Below are 24,615 nucleotides of genomic sequence, written 5' to 3' on the forward strand. Positions count from 1 at the left end.
CGTCGCGAGTTGTCAGGGACATATAAATACTACCCAGCCCGGATACTCCGGATTTCGAGGATCTCTCCCTTCAAGTAAATCCCATTCAACAAAGCCTTCTCTCATAATCATCCTGGCCAGTCCCGACCAACACCCAATTTGCCCACCATGATCCAATCTCTTCCTGACGGCACCGGCTCGGCCGTGCCTCATTCCCTCCCCGCCCTCAAAACCAACCCCAAATTCATCTTCTTCACCGACTTCGACGGCACCATCACCCAGCAGGACAGCAACGACTTCATCACCGACAACCTCGGCTTCGGCGCCGCGCGGCGCAAAGCCCTCAGCGACGAGGTGCTCGCGGGGAAAGCCCACTTCCGGGACGCCTTCACCCAGATGCTCGACAGCATATCGACCCCCTTCAACGAGTGCATCGACGTGCTCCTCAAAAACATCACCCTCGACCCGGGGTTCAAGGACTTTTACGGGTGGGCCAAGCAAAACAACGTCCCCGTCGTGGTCCTGAGCGGCGGGATGCGGCCCATCATCCGCGCCTTGCTGGCCCACATGTTGGGGGAGGAGGCGACGGATGAGTTACAGATTGTCAGCAACGATGTGGCGCCGAGGGAGGGGAAGGGGAGTATTAATGAGCCGAACGGGTGGCGGATTGTGTACCGCGATGAGAGGTGAGTGAGATAGAGAGGGGTGTGGTATTTGGAGTTTGTTGTGCCTCGGGCTGACTTTGCGTCTCATAATAGTGGGCACGGCCATGATAAGTCTCGCGAGATCCGGCCTTATGCCAATCTCCCACCGGAGCAAAGGCCGGTGCTCTTCTATGCCGGTGATGGTGTGTCGGATTTGTCGGCAGCCAAGGAAACCGACTTGCTGTTCGCCAAGGCCGGGAGAGGTAAGCAATTCCGTGTCGACTCCAAGGGGTCTCAACAGACGCTTTTTCGTTTGTTTACTGACTCCCAACAGATCTCGTCAAATATTGTGAGAATGAAGCAGTTCCGTTCCGGACCTTCAATGATTTCTCGGACATCCTTGCCACAGTTAAGGACATCGTCGAAGGCAGGCTGAGCGTTAAAGACGCTGCGACAGGTTTGCAAAAGTGATCTGATGACCTATCAATGACGGGCATGATATTGGACGGGATTATGGCATAGACCACTCGATAGACCCGCACAAATTACAGTTTTAGATAAAGAAGTACCCATTAGTATACCCACGAGAATACAAAACGCTGATCTTGTCTTCCTCCCTCAAATTTGCGAACAGAGGCTGACACCTTAACCAATTCGGCGCCACAACTTCACTACTCCATACAAAAGACAACCCATAGCAACACCGCTCAAAACAACACGGACTTCAGCACCCATATCCGCCTCCACAATGACTCTCCCCAACACAATCCCCAGCGCAACCCCGACGTGGCCATACGACACAACAATGCCAACCCCGTTCATCACCGTCCTCACATCCCGGCTTGCGACACCACCACTCCTGCCGCTGCCGCTTCTCTCGTTCAAAGCGACCTCAACTGCGCGAAGGAATCCGAAGCCGAAGATGAGGCCACCCAACAGCTCAGTCGCGGGTCCTGCCGGGAGGGAGAGGGAAGTCAGCGCGGCGGGGAGGACAGTCACGGCTGTGAGAGATGTGAATGCTAGAAGGGCGGCCAGGATGGTTCGGTATGGAGGAGGTGGTAGGTACCAGGTCCTATGGAAGAAGAGTTGGTGGTGGGGGATGTCCTCGGGGTTGTCCCTCTTGTGGGAACTGCCGTCTTCGTAGTCTGACCCTGGCTTTTTGGCAAGAGGCGTCTTGTTGAACAAGGCTATAAGGGCCATGATTGCTGCGTTGGCAAGAGATATAAGCGGGATGATCGGACGGCTGGTTGAGGTAGCTGCTTGGACAAATACTCCTAGCCCCGCTACTCCGAGGGCTACTGCTAGTGTTGGTCTCGGCGGACGGAGGCAGGAAAAGACTGTGGTGAGAGCGATCGTGGTAAATATGGCAATGATGTGATGACAAAGGACTATCACCGGTAGGTTGGCCGAGGGTGGGACGTAGACCAGGCAGGTGGCTGCGGCGAGGCACAGATTGGCCAGGATGAGAAGGCAGGTAGGGGATATCGCTCGGAACTTGCGAATAGCCTGGGGTAGAAACGCGGCTGCGAGGAGAGATCCTATGGCAAAAGGGAGAGCGGTGGTTGTGAGTTGGATGATGGACGAGCTGTGTGCGTGTGGCTATCAGTTGGCGTGTCGCAGAGAAACCGAGAAGATGGGGGGAGAGTTACTTGCTGGGATGACCCGTCTCCTGGGGATTCAGTAGCGCAGCTGCACTGAGGCCACACGCGAAGCATGTTTGGAAGAGGATGGCCAGGTGCGCTGGGTTTATGTTTGAGTGTATGTTAGCTGGATGGTTGGGCATCGAGGACCGGTTATCCTGATGTGAATAGGCCATGTTGATTGCCCGAGGAAAGACAATGTTGATGGTCTTGGAATGATAAAGGAACGCTGTATCTAAATAGGCTCGAATCTCAAGGGCATCAGAAAACGCATTGTTCCAAGACGACAGATGTGACACATGAGTTACGAAGGCGTATGTCAACACGACATCTGAGCCCAGGTCGAGACGGGGAGGAGGCGATTGGCATCCATTTGTTCACTCATTCCCCGAATTATCAATACATAAAGACTGGAAATACCTGAGGCAAGTGGTTCCTGCCGGGTAACTGAGGTCGATTCCTGGTTCTCGATCACAGGCCAGGCACTCCTCTGAGCCGGCGGCGTTGTCCCTAAACGGAAACTCCGCCAGTGTCAGCCCCAACGTTGTCATAGCTTAGTCATTTGTGACCATGGTTGGAGACAAGTCCACAGGAAAAAAAAGGGAGCAAGAAAGACGCGAGTGTAGAAAGGAAGGCAGAGAAGGCAAGAAAAGATAATAGGAAAAATAAAAAAATATATGACAGAAAGAAGGCACTGCATGGAAAAGAAACAATAAACAACAGTCGGTCAAAGTTGACCAACCATGTGGCTAGAATGACAACATCCACGTAGAAGTCTCTGGCGTCTCTCCTGGAGAGAGCGAGAAACACCGCTTAGTTCTTCATGGGTTACCATCTTGCGACATGCTCATACGGCTGCGTTCCCCTTTTCCTTCAGCACCTCATCCACTAACTCAACCACCCTCTCCGCACATCCATAGCTCCCCTGATATCCCCAACCAGCATGTCCGTAATTATGGACCACCCGCAACCCCTCTATCACCTCCTTCTCGATCCTCACTCCCCCTTCCCTCCCCGGCCTCAACCCAACTCCGTGGCGAATGACATCCAACCCCTCAATACCCTTCCCGTCCGTCAACGCAGGCAGGGTCTCTACCGCCCTCTTCATAATCCGAATGGCAATATTCGGATCCGGGTTCGGGTCCCAGCTTCCCTTCGTATACGTCCCTCCCAGAATCGTCCCACCTCCAAGAGCGCGCTGCATGACATACACCAACTCATCATCCCCGTCATCACACCCACTCACGGTCGGCATCAACCCCTTCGCCTCATTCCTCACAAGCACGATCTGCCCGCGGATCGGATACACCTTCTTATCCTCCACCCCACCCAACTTACACGCCAACACCCCCGTGGCGTTCACCACCACATCCGCCGGCTTGCCGGTGTGGTGCAGCCCGGCCGCCTCCGAGATGTGCTTGATCGTCTTGCGACGGAAGACGGCGCCGAGCTGAGAGCATTGGCTGACCAGCCAGGGGAGGTAGACGGCGGTGTTGATGCAGACCGAGGTGAACTCGCAGCCCGAGTCGACGCCGGGAGGCAGCTGGTCGGCGGAGAGCTCGCGGAAGTTGTCCATCAGCTCGCGGTACCATGGGTTGAGCTGGAAGAGGCCGTCGCCGAGGAGTTTGTTATCGGCGAGGTCGGCGTGGCGGCGGAGGACGCGGGCGGCTGGATGGGGTGAGTTGGTGTTGTGAAGAAGATAAAAGAGAGAAACAAAATAGAGGTATGACCGAATAAGACAAGAGAACAAGGTAATGGAAGACGTACTCTGAAAGTGAAACCCAGCCTCAGGCACTTCCTGAGCCAGCCGGCGTAGCTCCGGCCATGTCCGACGCTCCCACTGGCTATTTTCCTCGGAAGCCATGCTTTTGTGCAGAGAGTGATGGGTTAGTAGCGGTGGTGTCTCTCTGGCACTCGTCAGGGGAACTTACGGGAGCATGTTGGCCCCAGCCCAGGGCGATGTATACTCAATGTCGTAGTCGCCTGGCATGTGCTTTGAGATGACGGTCACGGCATGACCCTTCCTTGCTAGGAGCAGGGCGGAGGTGAGGCCGCTCACCCCGGCGCTGGGATTGGAGCGGTGGTTAGTCTCGATATCCCCTGTTCGAGAGGTGGAGATGGAGACGTACCCTATGACGACGATGTTTGCCATACTGTGATTTGGAGGTTAACTTGGCGACGAGCTGTCGGGATATCTCCGTCTGGGCCTGGGGAGCTGGCTCGGTGAGGTTTGGGGGGTGGATGCTTAATGTCTGCCGCAGCGTGACGGGTCGAATTGAACTTGGAGCTCCGTTTTAAGCTATTATTCACAGAACAAATGAGTCACACCGGAAAACCTGTGTACTATAAAGCAATCCGACGCCCAGACGTCCATACGCCGGTTTCCCGACGCCAACAGCACTTTTCATGCCACCGAAGTGCACATATCTTTCACCATCCAGAGGGCCCAGCCAGCCCCGCATCTGCCGGAGCCGGAGCCGGATGAGCGGAGTTCGGGCCGTGGATTCGGCCGACACAAGCCGACGTGGGATGATACCTACAATTCCCAAGGCAATAAAGAAGCATGGCAAAAAGCATGAGGTCTGCTTGTTGTCATTCAGAAAACAGCGGATGCAATTTGGGGAGAAATGTGCCTGGACATGCTCGCCTTATTCCACGAGAAAGGAGGCCTGGCCCTGATTGGCACAGGTACCCTCGAGCATTGACTCCATCAGCCTTGCAGTGCACCCCGAGAAGTTTTCTTCCTCCGTAGGACTTGCAGATTTAGGAGCCATCTGCCTAGTAGCTCAGGGGAGTTACTTGCTTCCCTCCAGGTTGTCGTTGAGAGATTCCAGTGTTCAGTTGGCGGTACCACCGGACCGGAAGGACGGATCCGGACTCCGACCCGGCCCCTTCCCTCCCCCACATCAGCCGGACGCGGAGCCGGGCCTGGGCCGCCGTTTTGTCTCGGACCTCATGGTCCTGAGCGGGGCCGAGTTCAAACAGATATTCGGCTGGATAGTTTCACACCTGGTGTCACATTTGCTGTTACATAACCGGGATTTCAAGGCACCTGGAGGTATAGGATGCGGTTGGTGAGCATGTTGTCCTTGACATCTAAGCTGTGTAGGTACATATCAGCTCGCTGCTCCAAAACATCCATGTCGTAAACGGTCAATTGATGGTTGAAGGAACATTTTAAGCCTCATGCCTCGTTTAAACAATTACCTGGGATCGAAGGAAGTGTACCTTACATGTCTGTATACCTTACATAGGTACTCTTCTCCTTTGCATCGGTCTCGCTTTGGGTAAGTACCAGATATTTTGGGTAGGTCATACCTCGTCGCGCTCCCTCAAACGCTGACAACTCCTGTTGATCTACCTGCAATTCCCGCAAGCAGAAACACCAATCTGCAAAACTCAAGGATTACACAATCCTGTCCATCGCACTGCCCGAGCTTTCACTGTTCCAAACCTCCCCGATGCTCACTTACATGTTCACCGACTCCATGACAGTGCAAGCAGTCACCAATCAGGGCCGCTGGTCTAGTGGTATGATTCTCGCTTAGGGTCCACCCTTAGCTAACTTGCCCGTAGAAATACGGCGAGTAGATTTGCGAGAGGTCCCGGGTTCGATCCCCGGGTGGCCCCTACTTTTTTCCATGATTCACGTGAGATTATGGTTATTTTGTCCTTTTTATTATTCTTTTTACATTTGTATTTTTATTTTCCTATTATTGGTTTTTTTATATCTACTTTGCTCTGTTCTCGTCATCGTTCATGTCACAGTCTCGGTGTGAGTGCTTCACAAGGCAACAACGATCGGTCTGATGTTCGTCGCTCGCGCTTACTCCATGAAACAGAGATCTTTTCCAGACGGTTGGTTACAACCACCGCACAGGATACACTTTGTCTTCATTGTCTCTAGGATTCCCAATAAATTGGATCGGGACCGTCAGTCATGTGGTGTGCAGTAGGGCAGGTACCTGAGTCTACCAAGACATTCCGTGTCACTGCGTGATCACCAACAACCTGCAGTGACGGACACGAATAAATAAGGAATCACGCCGATGCAGCCATCTGTCCCACCACACGGAGTATGATTCTGTTCTTCAATCCTCTCAAACAATGCCCCTGGCTAGTTCGATTGGTTTAGTTAAAGCAGCATCAAGGCATCCTCCCCTCACCCACATCATCTGTCTCTCCCTCCTCAAGCATCAGCGGGCTTGTCACCCTCCTCCTTCTTCTCCACCGCCGCGTCCCCAGACCCCGGGGCGTGCTTCTTGAGCAGGTTGATCAGGGCGGGCGGGTTAGCGCCGAGGAACTCCTCCACCTTCTGGCCGTCCTTAAAGAAGAGGAACGTGGGCATGGCGCGGATGCCCAGCTCGGCCGCGAGCTCTGATACCTCGTCCACGTCGAACTTGGCGAAATGGATGCCGGAATAGGCCTCGTCCTCGGACCAGCTGTGGTTTGGGGAGATATGGGTTAGCTACCGTCCAGGTTTTCTGCTGGTTGAGGCAGGTCTTATGGGAAGAGGGAAATATCTCAGGAGGAGTGCGAAGGCGGCCGGAGGGGGGAAGCGTACCGCTCGACCTGAGGGGCAATGGCCTTGCAAGGACCGCACCATGTCGCGAAGGCGTCGAGGATGACCACCTTGTTGTTAGCGATGGTCTCCTTGAACTTCTCAACCCTGGAAATGAGGGACAACGAAGTCAGCATGGAAACATCAACACCGACAGGGGAAGTGTATTCGCGGTGTCGCGGCGCGGGGGAGGCAGAGCCACCCCGCGTCGCGCTGAAAGGAAGTGCGCGGGGCAGGTTCGCCAAGGCCACTCACGATTCAATCTTGTGGACGGTCATCTTGGGGGAACTGGTAGTGAATGATCTCGCGACGGCTGGTTGTCTGGCAAGAGTTGGAATTCCTCGAAGGGTCGTGAAGGCAGGGCGCAGAAGTCTGGATGTCATCTGGGGGAGGGAGGAGGCGGGGGGATGTGGTTGTGCCGACGGCCGGAGCAGCTGAGGTTTATTTAAGGCTTTTTGCTGAGTTGCAAAGAAGCACAGCCAGCCTGTTCTTACCCCCCTGGGGCAAATGATGTAATCCGCGGGCGGGCCCAGCGGGATTTGTCAGAAGGTGCAACAGGCACAGCAACGTGCCCGGCCCCATAACCCCTCGGCCGAAGCCCCGCATTCGGCAGGCAGGAGGCCCAGCGGGGCGTTCTTTTGTCAGTTCCTGAGAGCATCAAGTTCGCAGCCTGGAACTCTCCCGAGTTTTCTCCTGGGCTTACAAAGCCACCATGTTGGACGGGCGGACGGCGGTGGTACAGCCCGGACGCCTGACACAAACACTCAACGGCTTGGGCTCAAACGGCACGGGAAGTGCTGGGCTGAACTGAGACAACAGAATCTGGGGTTGACAATAGGTGTGGCAGATGGCGTCAGCCGTGCGACATGGAGAACCACAATTCCAAATCTTTGGCACGTGGGAAGATCGCCGCCTGAACCACCTCAAACAAGACAACAACGGTTGACCCGCCGGCAAACCGACGATAATGGTGAAAGCACCTATGTCCTAACTAGGTAGGTTCATGGACATTGACGTCCCTCCAATCCTCCGGTATGTACTGTACTTCGATCATTAATCATAAGCGTCATCATGATGATCATTACATTCCTCGGCCAGTCCAAAGGCCAGCCGACATATTATCATGGCACATCAACAGCTCATGAACTCCCACTACCAACATCTTACGTAAACACCTGGTTCTCACACGGCTCCTCCTCCTCGCACTTCTCATACAAGCTCAACCACGCATCGCCGCCGCAAATCTGCGTCGAGTCGCCCGTGCACGGGTAGTCGCAGGTGGCCAGGCTGGCGATGGTAGTTCCCGGGGCGCGCGTCGACGCGTAGGCGTTGCCGCACCAGCACTCGCGGTTCCATTCGGTGCCGGCGTACTTGAAGCCCTGGCCCTCGCACCACGCCACGCACCACTGGTTGGTCATGGTGTCGGAGCTGTGCACCACGTCGGGCAGCGTGCGGAAGGCCCCGTCGGTCGTCCACCGCTCCTCGGGCGAGCAGCCCAGGAACCGCCAGCCCAGGGCCGTCAGGTCGGTGAAGAGGTCGCTGGGGTCGGTCGACGGGGTGGCTGTCGGGGCGGTGGAGGTGGACGAGGTGCTCGTCGACGAGGTCGTGGCGACGGTGCTGGAAACGGTGCTGGTCGTGATGGTGGTGGCCACGGTCGAGGTGGGAGGAAGCTCGGTTGTCGGGATCACGACCAGAGTGACGGTGATGCACTCGCGGTTGGGGTCAATGACTGTGGGTTGACGAATGTAAGCGAGGCGTGCGTTCGAGAGGGGAACGCATGGCACGAAGTCAACGTACGGGTGTTGCCCGGCGGCGAGTAGCGGAACTCGTGGCTGTTGTCGAAGGACTCGCGCACGCAAATGACACCACCTGGTGGATCATATTGCCGGCCCACGAGGGTCAGCTCTATCTGGAGCTCGTCCGTGTCCGGGTTGCAGGCGTATGTGGGCTGGAAGAAGGCTCTGGGATCGGAACGCCCGGTCATGAAGAGCTTGGTGGTGTCGTCGATCTCGGACCACTGCGTGAAGACGTCAGCTATGCTGAAGTCCAACCATTGGCCAAAGGCAAGGCCAGTTGACATACCTCGCCGTTGATGACGGCTTGGACGCCCATGCCGTCATGCGTGATGACGCCGTCCACGAGTGTCAAGTCATAGGTATCCAGACCAACGGGACCAATGAACAGATGGGCGTCGCCACCACCCCATGGGTACATTTTGAAGAACTCATTGTGCACCTCGGGGCGAGAGGCATTCTGAACCTGGATGCTGAAGGGGTAGGTGATGGTGTCACTCAGCGTCTCCTCAGGGATGGTGCATGCCGAGGTGACGGCGGCCCCGGCAATCAGGGCTGAGAGCGTCTTCCGGTTTAACATCTTGTTTGGTTCACTGCAACGTGCAATTGAGGCTCGCAGATCAGAAACAACACGTGAAAGCCGCTCAGGGGAAACACAACCGCATGAGTTCGGCCGGAGCTCGACGTCTTATACTCTTACACCGTGCCAACAGGGTCCCCATTGCTTCGGGACGCACAGCGTCAGCATCGAAACTCGACCGTGCCTCGGTCATTCCACAGGCCCCAACCTCTCCATTGTTGTCCTGAGCTCTCGCTGTTGTGTGACTGGATCAACAAAGATCGCAAGGCAATTATTGCTCAGCCGCAACGCCGATTTCTGCCTTTCCCAGCGGGTGGTGGAGGTTACATGCGTCAGAACCCCTCGTATAAGCTAGCTTGCTGAACGGGTGGAAGACAATCCCCAACCTTCTGTCAGGCTGCATCTCACTGGCATTGCCAAGGGCCGGAATGGCTCGGTCTGGACGCAAGGAGATGCGGAGAGCGTCCAATGGAGTGCACAGGCCCAGCCTTGGTATTGGGTACATCTCACCGCGGGGAGGTGAGGATGCGCAGCCATCGAAATAAGCTCTGCAAAAACCCACACGATTGATGTGTTGGCGGCTCGGTTCGGGGGGTTGGATGCTGTGGAACACTCCTATTCGTGATGGTGCCTGGGGATCTGCAGTTCTTAGTTAACTCGGGCTCGTCTTGTCCCATCTTCAACCAGACCGAGGACGGGTTCCTGCTGCCGCCGCAGCTGCGGCTTTGGAGGTGCCTGGACAAGTCTGTCCGAGTTTCCGCCAGCCTGTCTCGGGAGGACGAGAATCGGAATCGAGAAAGTCTCAGACAACTCAGAGCCAAAGGTGATAGAAGCAGATCATGTCCTTTTTCTACGCGAGTTGGGCCATTAAATGGTTTATGTGGCTTCCGGACCCGTGTTGATTGTGCTCTAATTATTATTTCATTAACACCGAAGTAAGTACATCCCTGAGGTACCTAAGCACACACGGAAGCACACCGCTGGTTCTCTTGGACCCCATTTCATCTAGGAATATCCATCTCATATTGCTTGCGTCCCGGTCCAGATGTGTACGTAGTGTCTGCTACAGGAACAATTCCCTTGAAAAGCCATCGCTGATGGTGTCCGCAATGGCCTAACTCATGGACCATCCCTTGTCATCTTGAGCAACTGCCAGTCAAAGTGCCCCTCTTCCGTCACGATCCATTCTGCTATCTCGAGATGGGAGATACAAGGAAACTCTCGTAGTTCGGTGACAATCCGTGCGGCTGCCGCAACTCGGTCCCCTGCCACGTACCGGGCTTGGTTAGCCGCGGTTGAGCTCCGTGGAAATGATCGTCGTGGAGGGAAGAAGTACAGCCGCAGAGAGCTCAGCCCAGGGCACCGGTCGCGGAGAGTCCTCATGCAATCCAGACCGACTTGCGAGATTTCCACGGGCTTCTCATCTTCTCCCTCCTCCTGGAAAAAGAACTCGGGCTCAAAATCAGAATCATAAACACTTTCATCGTCATTTCCCTGGTTGTGGCCATTGTCATTTGCTCCATGACTGTTGTTCCCAACGCCGTCTTCCTCTCGCTCGGGCCCTGGTTCCTCTTCATTCTCGCTGTCGACGATGGCCCGAAGGTCTGGCGCATGCATCAAGACCCTGGTAATGAAACTGGCATTAACGGGTCCGATTGTGTCCAAGAACCATTGGATCTTGAAGAGCTGCTTCTCTGAAGTCGTGGCGGAGAAGTCGAAGGCATGCTCGCTGTAGACGATCCCGATCGCCTCGGTGTAGATTTGGCGGCATGTGTAGATCAGAGCAAGCCATTGCTCTGGCCGATCATGGCGTTCTTTTTTCCGTCGTCTATCAGGATAATGCCAGTTGAAATCCACAACATCCCCGTGGACGAGGACGGTCCCATAGATCTGTGTTCGAAGTTCGCCGGGTAGGTTGAGCAGCCTGCTGTTTTGTCGGATCTCTGTCATGGTCCAGAAGAGAGAGGAACCTGAACTCAGGATTTTAAGCGGCGCCTCTGATTCTGTGAAGAAGCGTGAAGTTCTTTCGCATCCTTTAGTTGCGGGGAACGTCAGCATTCACAATTCACCTAATTAACATCCGCCTCCTAGCTCCCTTGGCACGAACAAAACTGCGGTGGGGAACATGGTAGGGGCCTAGGTGTTACAGTACATCAGTAGCCTACTCCAGTACGTATGCACATACGTGCCTACCGTATATCGATATGTTATTATGGAGGCGCATCGAGGTGTCTAACCGTCGAGAAGAGGGCTGTTTGAATCAGGTAGTCTGCGCTATCGAGGAAATGCCGAATACGCCGCCCTGATTGCCTCGAACACAGAGGGAGGTCAGCACTGCCTGCCTGTATACGGGGCAACAGGAGACTTTAACATGCAGTTGTGGCTGTGTCTTAGTGTTGTCACAGGGTGTGTGGGGTTGCAAACACACCCCAGAGTCCCCCAGGGCAGTTCCTGATATTATTAGTATCTCATGCTCTTCACATCTGTTCAGACTTGTATTGCGATTCTTGAAGAGCTGATGTTTTCCCCTGCCAGAGGGTGTCCCCAGCGCCCTCTTAATCTAACTCTTCGTACCAATCATCACCGCTGCGTACGAAAATGAGGGTTCTGAAAGCAACATGACCGTCCGTCTTGTCCAACAAGGCGCATTCAATGCGCGAGAGACCTGGCCAGCCTGGCAAATCTTCGGACATCCGTACGATGGCCTGATCTTGGCTCTCTGCCACGTTCGAGGGATGGACAGCCCTGTTTGGGAGCTTTGTTGGTGGTCTTCGCGCAGGGAAGAAGCACAATTGGAGATAATCGAGTGCAGGGCATCGCTGACGCAGAGTTTCCAGACACTCCAGGCCGGCTTGCGAGATTTCCACGGCCACCTCGTCGTCGTGATCCTCCGGAAAAATGAAATTAAAAAGAGATTCCGTGTCAGAATCGACTTCATCGTAACCGTTCCCCTGGACGTTGTTATTTCCCTCGATATTGCCATCTGTCTCGCGCTCCGTCGCATGCCCGGGCCCGTTGTTTCTCGGATCGATTGCCCAGAGGTCCGGTGCATGCATCGCGATCCTCCTTATAGAGCGGACATTGGCAAGCCCGATTGTGTCCAGGAACCAGTGAAGTTTGGCGAGCTGGTTCTCTGATGTATAATCGGAGAAATCAAAGACAAGGTGGCCGTACACAATGCCGATGGCCTCAGTGTATATCTGCCGGCACGTGTAGATAAGAGCGAGCCAGTGCTTTGGCCAACGGTCTTCTGTTCTTCGTTTTCCTCTTTTGTCAATCCGATAGCTATTGTATTCCTCAGCGCCATTGTCCGGGTTAAGAACGGCGTGGTAGATTTGTGTCCGGAGCTCGCCGGGCAGGTTAAGCAACCTGCTGTTTTGTTGAATTTCCGTCATGACTGGCAACAAGTAAAAGTAGTGAAGGTGGGTTGCTTCAGACATAGGGGATAATAGCTGAGCTTCGGGTTCTTTGTTGTGATGAACAGGAGACACAAGGCTTTGTGCATCCTTGGGCGAGGCAGGCTTTAACTAGGCACCATCGCAAGGTGCTAATAGTCATTTTCCATGCTGCGTACTATGGAGCTAGCTCCCTTGGCACCTAATCCTTCTACGGGTTCACCCATTCGACTTTTGGGCAGATGGCTGGAGTGCCCGAGGATTTGCTTTTCGGATGCGGAGCAGAGAACTACCAGCCCTGGCAAACCTCATGCAGCCCCAACTCGTCGGGTCCCCGTCTCTCTCACATTGGACCAGTCCTTTGGCTGTCCCAAGCTATTTGGGGAAATTCCCGAGTCGCTGGGCCAGAACTCAGCCCTCCCAGAGACCATAGTTGTGCGAAGGCAGTAACAACAGCCAAAGTTGTAAGAGTATCAAACCTCGTTGACTCACGGTCTTGTTGTTAAAGATGAACATAAAGCCAGTCGAAGAGCTTATGCATCTCCTTGTCGTACTGGCCACCAAGACCGACGTATTTGTCCGGGAACTCGATCAAGTCAGTCTCCTGCCAGCCCTCCTTGGGACGGCTTAAGACACCATAGCTGAGCATTGCCCGACGCCCCAAGACTTGCAGATCCCGCTGCCAAATCGTGGAAAGCGACGGGAACTCCATCAGCTCCCGCATCATGACCTTCCTTGCTGCCTTCTGATTCCGGACCACATTCCGGCATTGAGAATCGTCATCGTGGTCATGGAGTCGTCGAGGGCCGAACATATGGAACCCGAGCGTCGCGATCGAAGGACAGCGCTGCCGCAGAAGTCGAAGGCACTCCAACCCGGCTTCAGAGACTTCCACATTGAAGCGTTTGCGCCACTCGTCGTCATCAGAGTCGCTGTCATCCTCGTTGTTGCTGTTGTTGCTGTTCTCATCTTCCTTGCTCTCCGCATTGTCCTGTTTCCTTGGAACATACAAAAGCTCCGGACAAGTGATCCTGAAGCGAGTGATCCACTGAGCATGAACAGGCCCGATGGAGCCCAAGAACTGCCGCAGGACTGAGAGCGCCTGGTCCGAGTCGCGTATGTCAAGACAGAACGGGATCTCGCTATACACCAGCTTCATCGTCTCAGCGTAGATATTCCGGCAGGTGAAAGAGAGGGCAAAACGGTAATCGGGCTCTTTCCAGCCGTTCCAGGGTTGCCAGCGGCGGATGTCCTGCCTGTTGAACGGGACGAGCAAGACATAGCGGTATATCTTCTCCCGGATCTCGGCAGGCAGGCAGAGGAGCCTGCTCTGTTTTTCAGGGTTGCTCATGGTGCGTGATTATGGTGGAACTTGAGGAGTGACGAGAAGGGCAGTGTTCGCCGTCACACCGACGGCCGGGTGTGATGGAAAGTTCAAGATTGAATACCGGTCAGGATGGGCCAGGCTCGAGGAGGCGCTCTGTTTATATACCACCGCGATCTTGTCAGGGCAGAATTCGAGCAACTTCATCTAGGCACCCACAGGAGCGGAAGGGCTGCGAAGGAGGCCGTCATTGCCTATGCATCGAGTCTCCCAAGTAATAATACCGGATGAATATTCATGCCGTCTTAACTCCTCTGCCTGGCCGGCCTGACCATCAAACCACCATCTCCCCGGATGGCAAGAGTCAAGTACACATGTGAGCTTCTCGAGACCCACCAGTCATCTCATCATCGCCAAAACTATGGGGTTGTAAATACACTGACCCGGGGTGCCCATCTCCTTGAGCTTCTTCGCAACAAGCGCTTCATCACAAATGCGCTCGGGATCCCGAACCATCCACCCAAGCCGCATCATCTTCGATGCGGCCTCCCAGACCATCTCCAAAGGCCAATACACAAGAACCCGTGACAGCGAAGTGAACCGCTTCAACTCAGCATCAATCTCATCCAACGCCTGCTCAAAAGGGACCAAAAATGTCTGACCATTTGCTCTGAGCGCAGTGCATATATGAAGATTATCCCCGCCATGAACGAGGAACAACAAACTCCTGATGTTTGGACATCCCTCCCGTAGGGTCCTGAGGCTGGTGATGGAGGCCGGGGCAACCTCAACTTCCCCCTTAGCCTCAGGGCAAAGCATCTGGTCCTTTTGGACCAGAAAATCGAAGTGAAAATCCGGAAAGCTGAGCCAAACTGTCGTCAGATGAACGGCGTTGGCGGGTGGAATTGTTTTGAGGAACCGCCGGACTCGACGGAGTTGTTGCTTGGGCTCGTCATTGCCTAGCCAGAACTCGTGGGATTGGTAGACCAGCGGGATGGCTTCGTCATAGGCTTGTCGACAGGTGCGGACGATCGCCAGCCAGTGGTGTGGTGGTTTCCGATCGAACGGCGATGGTCCGGTTGTTGCGGGGACATCAGGTAGTGAAGCAGAGGTGAGGGGGCGGAGGGGTTCGATGAGGACGAGGTGGTAGATGGTGGTTCGGAGCTCGGGGGGTAGCTTGAAGAAGCCGCTTTCCTGAGGCGCGTATTGTCGAGGACGGTGTTCGGAATGGGCGTGGAAGAAGTTGGTGATTTTCTTGAAGATGTCCGGCTTCATTGAAGATGAAGGAAAGAAAAGCGTCGTCTGCTCAGATGATGTTGAGGCTGATGGTTCTTGCCGCTTAATGGCTGAACGAAAGGATCGTAATTGTGCCCAATTATTGTTGAGAGTCTACAACAACTTGTTAAACCGGGTGCAGAAGCTTGTTCTTCAATTTTGTTGGGCTGAGAACATGCGCCCTCGAGGCTCAGGGAGTTGACAGACCTCGACCGCGCGGCTGCTCTTTTGTGTATTTTATTCCAGCAGTTAATTATACCTACTGTTCTACTGATTTCAACAAGCACTTCACCCTGTTCACTTGTGACAGGAGTTGATGCGTCAGGACCCAATTCTGAGGCCTGAGGCATGAAGTTCTGGCCCTCACCTCTCAGGACCACAGCCACCAAGGCCTAGGCTGACCTCCCCGGTTTCCCGGCCCTGGCCAAGTCAGGGGACCCGAGAGGCCAGACGCTGGGTCTGACCACTCAGTCGTGTATATAAGGCATCTTCTTTCTCTCATTTTGAACGCTTCTCTTCTAGCTAGCTCTCTCAATACAATCACTCAGATTCCAATCCTCGCTGATCGTCGACCATTTGGTCTTGCGTGCCACATCACTTCATTCAATTCCTCCGTCTTCAGTGTACCTGCTTGGTCGGGTCCCAGACAAATAGTAATGCGGCCAGTTGCTGAGCGTCCAGCCAAGCTCCCGCATTTCTTTGGTGATCTGCGGGTGAGGGTCGCCAAGCCACCGGACCTCGATTTTTGTTCGCGAAGGAAAGGTCTTCAACGCCTTGTCCACCTCTAGCATCACCTTTTTCACCGTGTCGGGTTCGAAAGATACATAATACGGATCATACCAAAGACTCCTCTGCCACAGAATCAATGTGGTGATACCTGGACAATAGTTCCGCAGAAGCTCCAAGCAGCATAAGGTGTCCTGTTGGAGCTCTAGGTTGGCGGGTTGCGAGTAGTTCCAACGGGGTATGCGGACCCAGTAGTAGTCCGGGAATGCCATATGCACCGTCCTGATGCACCGGGCGTTGTCGGTCCTAAGATTCTCGCAGAACCACCGCAACTTGTCGTACCTGTAGATTAGCACCCCTCCCAGGAAGAGAAACTGGGTGTTGAGGTACACGAGAGGTGCTGCTTCGGTGTAGATTTGCCGGCATGTGCAGAGGAGTGCGAGCCAGTTCTTCCTCGGGATTATGGCGGTACTGTCCCAGTATATGATGTGCCTCATTTTATCGGGAACGGATTGCGAATGATCCAAAAGGGCGTAGTGATAAATGATTTCTCGAACTTCGGCGGGCAGGGTGCAGAACCCGATGGTGGGGGCCTTAGCCCCGTTCGCAGGCAAAGATGTCATGAGGCGCAAGGAGTAGGAAGAGTATGCGATGGGAAGTAAGGTGTGGGCGATGCTGGAAAGGCGAGCCGTCTGTGAGAAGAGAACTCCGTATGTATGTATATGTTTTGCCAGTGTGCGTTTGGCACAGGAGCAGGCGAGTTGGCCGCAGCGACAAGAAGGTTTAAATCCATGATGGGAGCTCTCGCCGAAGAGTCATTCGCTGAGACCCGGTTCGTGATCTACAAGGGCTGTCTACCATGAGCACCGCCAGGGTTGCAACCGGGGGAATATGAAGCCGAGACCAAATCTATTCCTGCCTGGTAGCTGCGAACATGATGGAGAGTGGCTGTGCACGGCGCCTTGCTGAGCCACAACCATCACCGGGATGGTTTCCTGGGCTCTAGGGGGCAAAAATAAATAACCAGGCATGTTTATTTAGCATATATGTACATCCTGTACGCAGTAATAACCTCCCCTCCCAAGTTGGCTATGCAACTAGATACACAGTCTTTTTGACTTCCCGTCCCACTTCTTCCCATACACCCAAGGCCCACGTCGAAGATCAGTCCAATCTTCGTCCACAAGCTCCCAGCCAAGCAGTGACATGGCCTCCAGAAAGTCGTCAAACAGGCGAGTGTACGTCCAGATATAGGCACTGGATAGCGAAGGGAACTCCTCGAGTTCGGCATCCACCTGTCTCACAACCTCCAGGTCTATATCAAGCTCATATTCGAGACTAGCGAACCGTAGGGACCAGAGCGACAACGTGGTGAGCGCAGGACAAGCATGCCACAGAAGTCTCCAGCTAGACATGCAGGAGCTGTCGAGAGTGACGTTTTCATCCCAGGGCTTGAAGTCGGAGGAAACATATGGGCATAACAGGTGTTCATAGGTGACGTGACCGGCGTTCTCGGGCCCGATGGCTCCCAGAAACTACTCCGTCCTCTGAAGCTGCTTTTCAGGTAAATAGTCATAAAGATTAAACTGGGCGTGGCCCCAGGTGACTGGAGTGGCTTCATTGTAAACTTGTCGACAGGTGTACGCCAGCGCGAACCAATGTTCGGGGGGGCTGAGGGCGAACTTTGACAAGTCGCGATCTCGGAAGCATCGTTTTACCCGGTTCCAGTCTGGGACCGGTAGCTTGAAAATCTTGTCGTAGATGATAGTTCGGATCTCAGAGGGCAAGCTGAGGAACCCGAGATTTGGGTGTTTGGGCGTTGCCATGGAGGAGAGGCGATCCCTGATGCCGGGGATGACGATGTAGCTACTCAAAGAGTCTAGTGGCCGCTTGAGAGCGGCAAGTGACGGGTACCTAAGGCATTGAGGAAAGTTTAATATGGTTTGCAGAGTAAGTATATATTCTCTCTTCGTGGCTAGTAATGCCGCACAGACAACATCGAGAACTTTGATCATTTCGTCCCAACATCCAAGACTATTATTACCGCACTATCGAAATCCCTCCGCTCTGCCCTCTAAGCCACAAACCCCAGCCACAGATCCAAAATAACACTGCCATATCTTGGGATTTCTACCGTATGACCCTCTTCATATTATCGTCAACCTAGTCATCCTCGGTACTTACAAGGGAGTACCTCGTAATGGCTAAGCTCCGTTAGACTTGAACTCCTTCCGAAAAAGCCATGGCCCCTTGACATGATGAGTCCAATTATCATCATCTTCAGGTATCCAGCCAAGTGATGCCATTCCCTGCACCAGGTCTCTGCGCCCAGAGAGGAGCTCCCCGTACGTGTCCACGAACTTGTACAATCCGTCCACCAGATGTAAGCATTGGCCAGGCGAGGAAACTCTTGCAGTTCCTCCCCCAACTGCCTCAGCCTCTCTGGTTCGACGCCTAATAATTGTCCCAGGAGTCAAAATAGTGTTCGGGGAAGCGGAAAAATGACAAGGTGGTGATTGCGGGACAGGCAAACCGCACCAGGTCTTTTGGTGCTCTGTTTTTGTCACCAGAGATGTATGGTACGTGTTGACAGACACGAGACGTTCCAAAACTTGTATCATTCCGGACAATGGATAGCAAAACAGTGTATTGAATCATTCGTGTGCGGCAACATGGTCATACCAGGCCATCTTTGACCCAATGGTGTTATTAAGACTCAGGTAATAAGTTATAAGCAATGCTTCGTCTCAAACTCCATGTGTGGTGTCGCATCAGAAATGCCATGGGGGAAGGATTGGAGTCTCCAGAGACACTACTCAAAGGTTTTCCTTTCTATTTCGAAATCCCCCAAGCGTATAGCCCGCACACACCTTGACCACCAGAATTCCAACTGCGTCCTGGGCCAGATAAGGGTGTTCCGTCCGGAACGGCTGTCAGTGTACCAATTTCGCACGCTGGCCGTGTACACAAGGCCCTGCATCCTTGCCTGAATCCAGTCATTAAAGGCTTCGTGCGCTCTTGGCGTAATTTGGGCCTTAATCCTTTTCGTCGGCGATGATTCTTTCCACAGATGACGGAGAAGTCGGAGAATGTACTCCACAGAGCACTCAATCCCGACGAGGGTCGAATGGCCCGCTGGAAGAGTGTTTGGCCCAGTGAGGAGGAAGAAATTCGGGAAGTCCGGCACACAGACGCTAGCAAAGTGTCAGAGTGTGACTCGTTAAAAGGAGCCGCGTAGAATTGTTAATACATACCCCATATAGGCTGAGGAAAAATGCCCTTCCTGACGCCAAATCTCGGGGAGTTCGGTCCCATTGCGCCCCGTGATCGCCATGGAAGTGAGCAGCTGCTGGGTCTTGAAGCCGTTGGCAAGGATGATCACATCGGCTGGGAAGGTCTCGCCATCCTCAGCTTGAATCTCGCGCGGACCGACAACCGTCAGCGACGGGGATTGCAGGAGCTTTACTCTCTGGTCATGGAGTACGCCGAGGTATCCGTGATCCAAGACCGGCCGCTTAGCCCCGAAGTCGAAATCTGGGATCAGGATGTTGTGATACTCTGATGGCGCAGTGCGCCGCATGTAGTTCTCGAGGGACTTTTGCACAAACTTGCGCAGCGTATTTCCCAGAGTGCTGGTTCTAAAAGCCATGAAGGCCAAGTCGAGCTTCGCAGCGAGCCAGTACCTCCAGAGTCGGTTGGACAAGGGAAATGTGCGGAACATCCTCACCACATATCTCAGCCCGGGTGTCCTAGGAAGGAGAGATACAGAGACTCACCACTTTTGCCATCCAGGCACTGGGTCATTTTCCTTGGGGTCAATCCAATGAGGGCTTCTCATGACCTGTACCAGGCTTTGGATTGACGCATGCTTGACGAGGTAAGGGACGAATTGGTTGGCCGAGCAGCCATTGCCAACCACGACGACATTCTTCTCCTGAAAGTCGAACAAGTGGTCCCAAGTAGCGCTGTGGAACACCCGACCCTCAAAGTCCTGGATGTTCCGGATGCCATCTGCACCGTTTGGGACATCGCAGAAGCCGACAGCTGTGATGAGAAACCGCGCATGCTTGACGTAGCTGCGGCCCGACTCGCGCTCCCTGAGGTGGACGCACCAAAGGAATTGGTCCTCCAGCCATTGTGCCGCAGTGCACTCCTGGTTCAGATGGATATGGCTGGAGTGACCAAGACGACCCACCACGCTCTCAACGTAGGCGAGAATCTCCGGCTGTGAGGCGTACACATATGGCCACTCGGGATTCAGAGCAAACGAAAACGAGTAGAGCTGTCTCGTAATCTTGTCAGTGACGTTGCCTTTGGCAACTGCCCGGTGAGAATAACTCGTTTCTGACCTGAGAGGGTATGTCGCAGCTCAACCCTGGATACGTGTTTTTGGCCCATGTGCCTCCCACCCGGTCCCCTTTTTCGAACACGGCGACGGTAGCGTTTGGCAGCTCTTGTCGAACACGGGTCAGAGCAGCAATGCCTACTCCACGTGAGCACTGGTTTAGGTGCAGATCGATGTTGAGAGATCGAGGACGAACCTGAGAGGCCTGCTCCTATAATGATGATGTCGAAGTCTTGAGAGAGATTCATTTCAAACAAACGGGCCGAGTTGGTTTTGTGTCCATATTACAGGAGAGGCAGGCTGTCGTCTTGACTGCCTTCTTCTACTTTTATACCGCTTAACGGACAGAACTTTCATCGGCACAATTATCAAGCCGCTGTTCTCTCCCAGCCGAATCTATTGCTCCGGCCACCACCGCCCTCTTCGGAAACTGGCAGGTTTACCATTGGGATTGGGGCCTTGTGGGATCCAGGAGCCCATGTCCTGCAGAGTGCCTTGTCGGCGTACGCGTAAGTGCACCAGTGACGTATCAATTTGTTACTTGCTTGGGAAGTTCAGGTTTGGCCTGAACGTAAGCTTCAAGGGCAACGGACTGTCCGTTGGAGTATTGAAGTGACGTCCTCATTGCCAGGCCCAAAAAGGAAACTTTTTGATGTCATCGACCAAGCTCCACACCGACGTTGCGGAATGCCCTGGCCAATCACAGCCGGGGCAGTAACACTGCAACCCTCCACAAACACTAACACCAATCCTCATCATCACGCCTCAAGGTTCGGCATTTTTACAACATGGGACACAGATACAGACGTCCAGAACGTACGATTATATTTTCATGCTGACGGACCCCGTGTTGTGGAAGTTTCAGTCCCTGAAACAGCTCAAGTTTTCAACCGCACAAGCTCAAGGCACTCGTCCAACCAATGTACCTCACCATCTCGGCCTCACAATCACCCACCTCCTGACACAATTCACGAGGACCAAGTTTTGGATCTCACCGTTGCTCAATGCCGAACCAACCCATCAATGACGCCTTGGTCATGCCGGCGCACACCACAATAATGGAATCACCACCATCGCAAGCATCTCGCGACGCCGAAAAAGAAGGCGGCCAAGGCACACTACTCCCGCCTGCGAAGAAAACTTCGGCTTTCAAATCCCTTGGCTGGCTCGACCGTTTTCTGGCCCTTTGGATTCTATGTGCCATGGTCCTGGGGGTTCTGCTGGGCAACTTTGTACCCGAAGTTGGCCCGGCCTTGCAAAAGGGCAAGTTTGCGGACGTGTCCATCCCGATCGGTACGTCTTGCCCTCGTCTATCTTGACGTTGTGATTCGCAAGCTGATGGCCGGCATAGCTGTCGGGTTGCTTGTTATGATGTATCCGATCCTCTGCAAGGTGCAGTATGAGATTCTACACCGCATCTTCGAGCACAGAGGCGCCTGGAAGCAAATTGGCGTCAGCTTGTTCGTCAATTGGATTGTCGCGCCCCTTTTCATGGTACGTCGGCGCCCTCCTCCCTGTGCTCGCACCTCTACATCATTGGCTCTGATCTCTCCTGGGAAACTCACACACTTTCAGCTGGCGCTTGCCTGGGCCTTCTTACCCGACAAGAGCGAGCTCCGGGTGGGGCTGATTCTTGTTGGACTTGGAAGATGCATTGCTATGGTAAGTAACCCCTTTTAGATGAGAATTTGGAGATGGTTCAGAGTTAGTTCTAATGACGGCGAGAAGGTCCTGGTCTGGACAAGCCTTGCGGGCGGCGATACGGAATACTGTGCCATCCTGGTCGCTGTCAACTCGATCCTGCAGATGGTTCTTTTTGCACCTCTCGCCGTCCTTTTCATCCGCATCATCAGCCGTGAGTCCGGCACCCTGGACGTGTCATACTCGGTCGTCGCCACCAGCGTGGGCGTCTTCCTGGGCATCCCCCTTGGCGCCGCCCTGATTACCCGGTTCGCCGTGCGGGCGGTTGCTGGCCCTGAATGGTTCAACAATGTGTTCTTGAAGTATTTGGCACCATGGTCGCTGATCGGCCTTCTCTACACCATCGTCGTCCTGTTCGCCTCACAGGGTCGCCAAGTCGTCCACCAAGTCGTCTCCGTCGTTCGAGTTGCCGCTCCTTTGGTGGCATACTTTATCTCTATCTTTTTTGTCACGCTCTGGGCATTCCGAAAAGCAAAGTTCGGATACAAGATCAGTGCGACACAGAGCTTCACCGCCGCTAGCAATAATTTCGAACTCGCGATTGCTGTTGCTGTCGCAACATACGGCCCGCAAAGCGACCAGGCTTTGGCGGCTACGGTCGGGCCCTTGATTGAAGTACCAGTGTTGATCTTGCTGGTATATGTTGTGAGGTGGATAGGAAACAGATGGAAGTGGAAAGACTGAGGTTATTAGCAAGATCGGTATAAATTATTCCACTTATTTTCTTTTCGTGTTAGGTAAATAACGTGACGGACAATGAGATCTGCATTTGAACAAGGGACTGACAATACAAAGATACCCCAAGTTATCTTGGTCTGCAACCATTTTCTGCGTTGCTTAGGACTCGGACCAGGATATTCGATCCTCGAAAATCCATCCCCCGGGTTCCAGGCATCCCAGGGCCTCTCTGGGGAGTTAGTTACCTACTCCGACATTCTCTAACTTGAAGACGACCCGGCTTGCAAGAGGGGGGAGTCGTAGTATAAGAGAAAAATGTCAATGGTACGGAGCGCATTAGTACGGTCTACTCACGTTATATGTCTTGAAAGGGACTTATGATAATGCGAAAGCATACTATATACTGGATCCGCCAACACCTGACTTTGCACAACAAGATCAAAACCAACCCAACCACCATCACCACCACCACCGCCACCATGATTCCTCACTCCTTTACGATCTGGCCAGAGGCAAAATATTACCGCTACTCGCCGTGGTTTAGCCTCCGTCGAAACATGACGACGTCTTTGCAACAACCATGAGGGCCAGTATGGCGAGGGCTCCATCCAATGGCCGCGATCGCTTGTATAAGGTCCCGACATGTAAGATCCTCCCACCATAAATATACATTTGACAAGACAGGAAACTCTCGAAACTCGCTCTCCCACATCCGCAGTATGTCAAGGTGAATCTTGACCATCCTCAGCGGTATCATGTAGGTTAATGGCTTCCGCCAGAATGACAAAGTGGTAAGCGCAGGGCAATTGTCCCTCAGAAGCTTGAAGGTGTCAAGGCTGTATGGGTGAAGCGACACCGCGTAGGGCCAGGGGGACGAGGTTTCCCAAAATTCACGCAATGTAATCTCGGGGCACGCCATATGGATAAACGTGACCAACCGAGTGTTGTCGGGCCCGATGGCCCGGATGAACCGCTCTATCCTCCTCGGTTGTTGACGGATTCCCGGCCGCAACGGAGTCAGATTGAAATACGCTTTGCTGTAGGCGATCGGAAGAGCCTCGTTGTAGATTTGTCGGCAGGTGTAGATGAGTGCGATCCAGTGGTTTGAGGGGACGCATGCGAAAGTTGATTTTTTGAATTCGGTCCATTTGTTGAGGAGGTCATAATCAGGAAATGGCTCCGTGAAGACCTCGGTGTAAATGGCATTTCGGAGCTCGGCAGGGAGAGAGAGAAGTCTGGACATCTGCCGCCCTTGGGATGTCATGGAGGACGTGTATGAAAGATCGTACGGAAGAGAAGGCAAATAACGAGACGGGATGAATGACAAGACGGGATGAACGACACGAAGGGATGAACGACGAAGACCGGATGAATGACAAGACCGGGTAAGCGGATCCCAGGAGATGGACGAACTTTGTCGGAGGATGAGACGAAGTCAGGGGAAGAACGGGTCCAGGGGATGAACTGAGTCAGTGAATCCCCTCACTGGCAGGGATGACTTGGTAAGGCAGCAATGCAGAGCATGATTTAGCAACGAAACTAGACCGCTCATCCCATCCAGTCCAGTCTCTCTTCCAACGTCTCTGCATTCAGAGGCCCTTCATCATCGTCAACTCTCCACCCAAGCCCCAGCATTATCTCCGTCATTCGCAAGTCGCACCGCCCCTTAGCCCAATACACACGAACCGTCGAGAGCGACGGAAACTCACGCAGCTCGCCAGCGACCTTTCTTAACGCTTTCCCCACACTATCTATGTCGGCGGGCGGGTTGTAGGCCCTGGTCCGAAACTCGATCCAGAGGTACAACGTCGTGAGATTGGGACAGGCGTTCCGTAAAGTCGTCAAACAGGTTAAACCAGTCGCGTCCATTGCACTCCATGGGACATCGCGAGTGCACATGTAGATGTACCGGATGTCTGGGAATTTAAGATGGACTGAGGTAGTGCAGCGGGCGTTTGTGGACCCGACGGCATT

General features: G+C 53.8%; 11 protein-coding genes and 1 non-coding gene across 12 annotated transcripts; 3 read left to right on the top strand and 9 right to left on the bottom strand.

Annotated features, from left to right (window-relative positions):
* Window positions 1-147: 147 nt before the first annotated feature.
* On the top strand, window positions 148-1,094 carry VTJ04DRAFT_5244 (uncharacterized protein; the record flags this gene model as incomplete). The annotated part of the gene is made up of 3 exons (XM_069363339.1): window positions 148-665; window positions 738-886; window positions 958-1,094. 3 exons carry the CDS (start codon window positions 148-150, stop codon window positions 1,092-1,094), a joined length of 804 nt encoding a protein of 267 aa, XP_069220195.1.
* A 174-nt stretch (window positions 1,095-1,268) lies between these two features.
* On the bottom strand, window positions 1,269-2,439 carry VTJ04DRAFT_5245 (uncharacterized protein; the record flags this gene model as incomplete). The annotated part of the gene is made up of 2 exons (XM_069363340.1): window positions 1,269-2,208; window positions 2,273-2,439. The coding sequence occupies 2 exons, from the start codon at window positions 2,437-2,439 to the stop codon at window positions 1,269-1,271; spliced, it is 1,107 nt and encodes a 368-aa protein (XP_069220196.1).
* Window positions 2,440-3,110: 671 nt separating this feature from the next.
* VTJ04DRAFT_5246 (uncharacterized protein) lies at window positions 3,111-4,415 on the bottom strand (the record flags this gene model as incomplete). The annotated part of the gene is made up of 4 exons (XM_069363341.1): window positions 3,111-3,931; window positions 4,031-4,128; window positions 4,195-4,329; window positions 4,393-4,415. 4 exons carry the CDS (start codon window positions 4,413-4,415, stop codon window positions 3,111-3,113), a joined length of 1,077 nt encoding a protein of 358 aa, XP_069220197.1.
* Window positions 4,416-5,777: 1,362 nt separating this feature from the next.
* VTJ04DRAFT_t59 lies at window positions 5,778-5,893 on the top strand. The gene has a single exon. It is a non-coding gene; the product is annotated as a tRNA-Pro (tRNA).
* A 559-nt stretch (window positions 5,894-6,452) lies between these two features.
* Window positions 6,453-7,102, bottom strand: VTJ04DRAFT_5247 (uncharacterized protein; the record flags this gene model as incomplete). Its single annotated transcript, XM_069363342.1, has 3 exons — window positions 6,453-6,705; window positions 6,828-6,932; window positions 7,080-7,102. The coding sequence occupies 3 exons, from the start codon at window positions 7,100-7,102 to the stop codon at window positions 6,453-6,455; spliced, it is 381 nt and encodes a 126-aa protein (XP_069220198.1).
* Window positions 7,103-7,987: 885 nt separating this feature from the next.
* VTJ04DRAFT_5248 (uncharacterized protein) lies at window positions 7,988-9,197 on the bottom strand (the record flags this gene model as incomplete). The annotated part of the gene is made up of 3 exons (XM_069363343.1): window positions 7,988-8,553; window positions 8,622-8,841; window positions 8,907-9,197. 3 exons carry the CDS (start codon window positions 9,195-9,197, stop codon window positions 7,988-7,990), a joined length of 1,077 nt encoding a protein of 358 aa, XP_069220199.1.
* Window positions 9,198-10,316: 1,119 nt separating this feature from the next.
* VTJ04DRAFT_5249 (uncharacterized protein) lies at window positions 10,317-11,147 on the bottom strand (the record flags this gene model as incomplete). The annotated part of the gene is made up of 1 exon (XM_069363344.1): window positions 10,317-11,147. One exon carries the CDS (start codon window positions 11,145-11,147, stop codon window positions 10,317-10,319), a length of 831 nt encoding a protein of 276 aa, XP_069220200.1.
* A 605-nt stretch (window positions 11,148-11,752) lies between these two features.
* Window positions 11,753-12,592, bottom strand: VTJ04DRAFT_5250 (uncharacterized protein; the record flags this gene model as incomplete). Its single annotated transcript, XM_069363346.1, has 1 exon — window positions 11,753-12,592. One exon carries the CDS (start codon window positions 12,590-12,592, stop codon window positions 11,753-11,755), a length of 840 nt encoding a protein of 279 aa, XP_069220201.1.
* A 502-nt stretch (window positions 12,593-13,094) lies between these two features.
* Window positions 13,095-15,191, bottom strand: VTJ04DRAFT_5251 (uncharacterized protein; the record flags this gene model as incomplete). Its single annotated transcript, XM_069363347.1, has 2 exons — window positions 13,095-13,922; window positions 14,790-15,191. The coding sequence occupies 2 exons, from the start codon at window positions 15,189-15,191 to the stop codon at window positions 13,095-13,097; spliced, it is 1,230 nt and encodes a 409-aa protein (XP_069220202.1).
* Window positions 15,192-15,790: 599 nt separating this feature from the next.
* Window positions 15,791-16,540, bottom strand: VTJ04DRAFT_5252 (uncharacterized protein; the record flags this gene model as incomplete). Its single annotated transcript, XM_069363348.1, has 1 exon — window positions 15,791-16,540. The coding sequence occupies one exon, from the start codon at window positions 16,538-16,540 to the stop codon at window positions 15,791-15,793; it is 750 nt and encodes a 249-aa protein (XP_069220203.1).
* A 912-nt stretch (window positions 16,541-17,452) lies between these two features.
* VTJ04DRAFT_5253 (uncharacterized protein) lies at window positions 17,453-20,510 on the bottom strand (the record flags this gene model as incomplete). Its single annotated transcript, XM_069363349.1, has 6 exons — window positions 17,453-17,831; window positions 18,860-19,111; window positions 19,172-19,666; window positions 19,694-20,199; window positions 20,267-20,400; window positions 20,459-20,510. The coding sequence occupies 6 exons, from the start codon at window positions 20,508-20,510 to the stop codon at window positions 17,453-17,455; spliced, it is 1,818 nt and encodes a 605-aa protein (XP_069220204.1).
* A 756-nt stretch (window positions 20,511-21,266) lies between these two features.
* Window positions 21,267-22,647, top strand: VTJ04DRAFT_5254 (uncharacterized protein; the record flags this gene model as incomplete). Its single annotated transcript, XM_069363350.1, has 4 exons — window positions 21,267-21,555; window positions 21,614-21,756; window positions 21,838-21,924; window positions 21,988-22,647. The coding sequence occupies 4 exons, from the start codon at window positions 21,267-21,269 to the stop codon at window positions 22,645-22,647; spliced, it is 1,179 nt and encodes a 392-aa protein (XP_069220205.1).
* Window positions 22,648-24,615: the final 1,968 nt, after the last annotated feature.

This window comes from Mycothermus thermophilus (assembly GCF_041956435.1).
Source record: "Mycothermus thermophilus strain CBS 625.91 unplaced genomic scaffold VTJ04scaffold_3, whole genome shotgun sequence".
Taxonomy (NCBI): Eukaryota; Fungi; Ascomycota; class Sordariomycetes; order Sordariales; family Chaetomiaceae; genus Mycothermus; species Mycothermus thermophilus.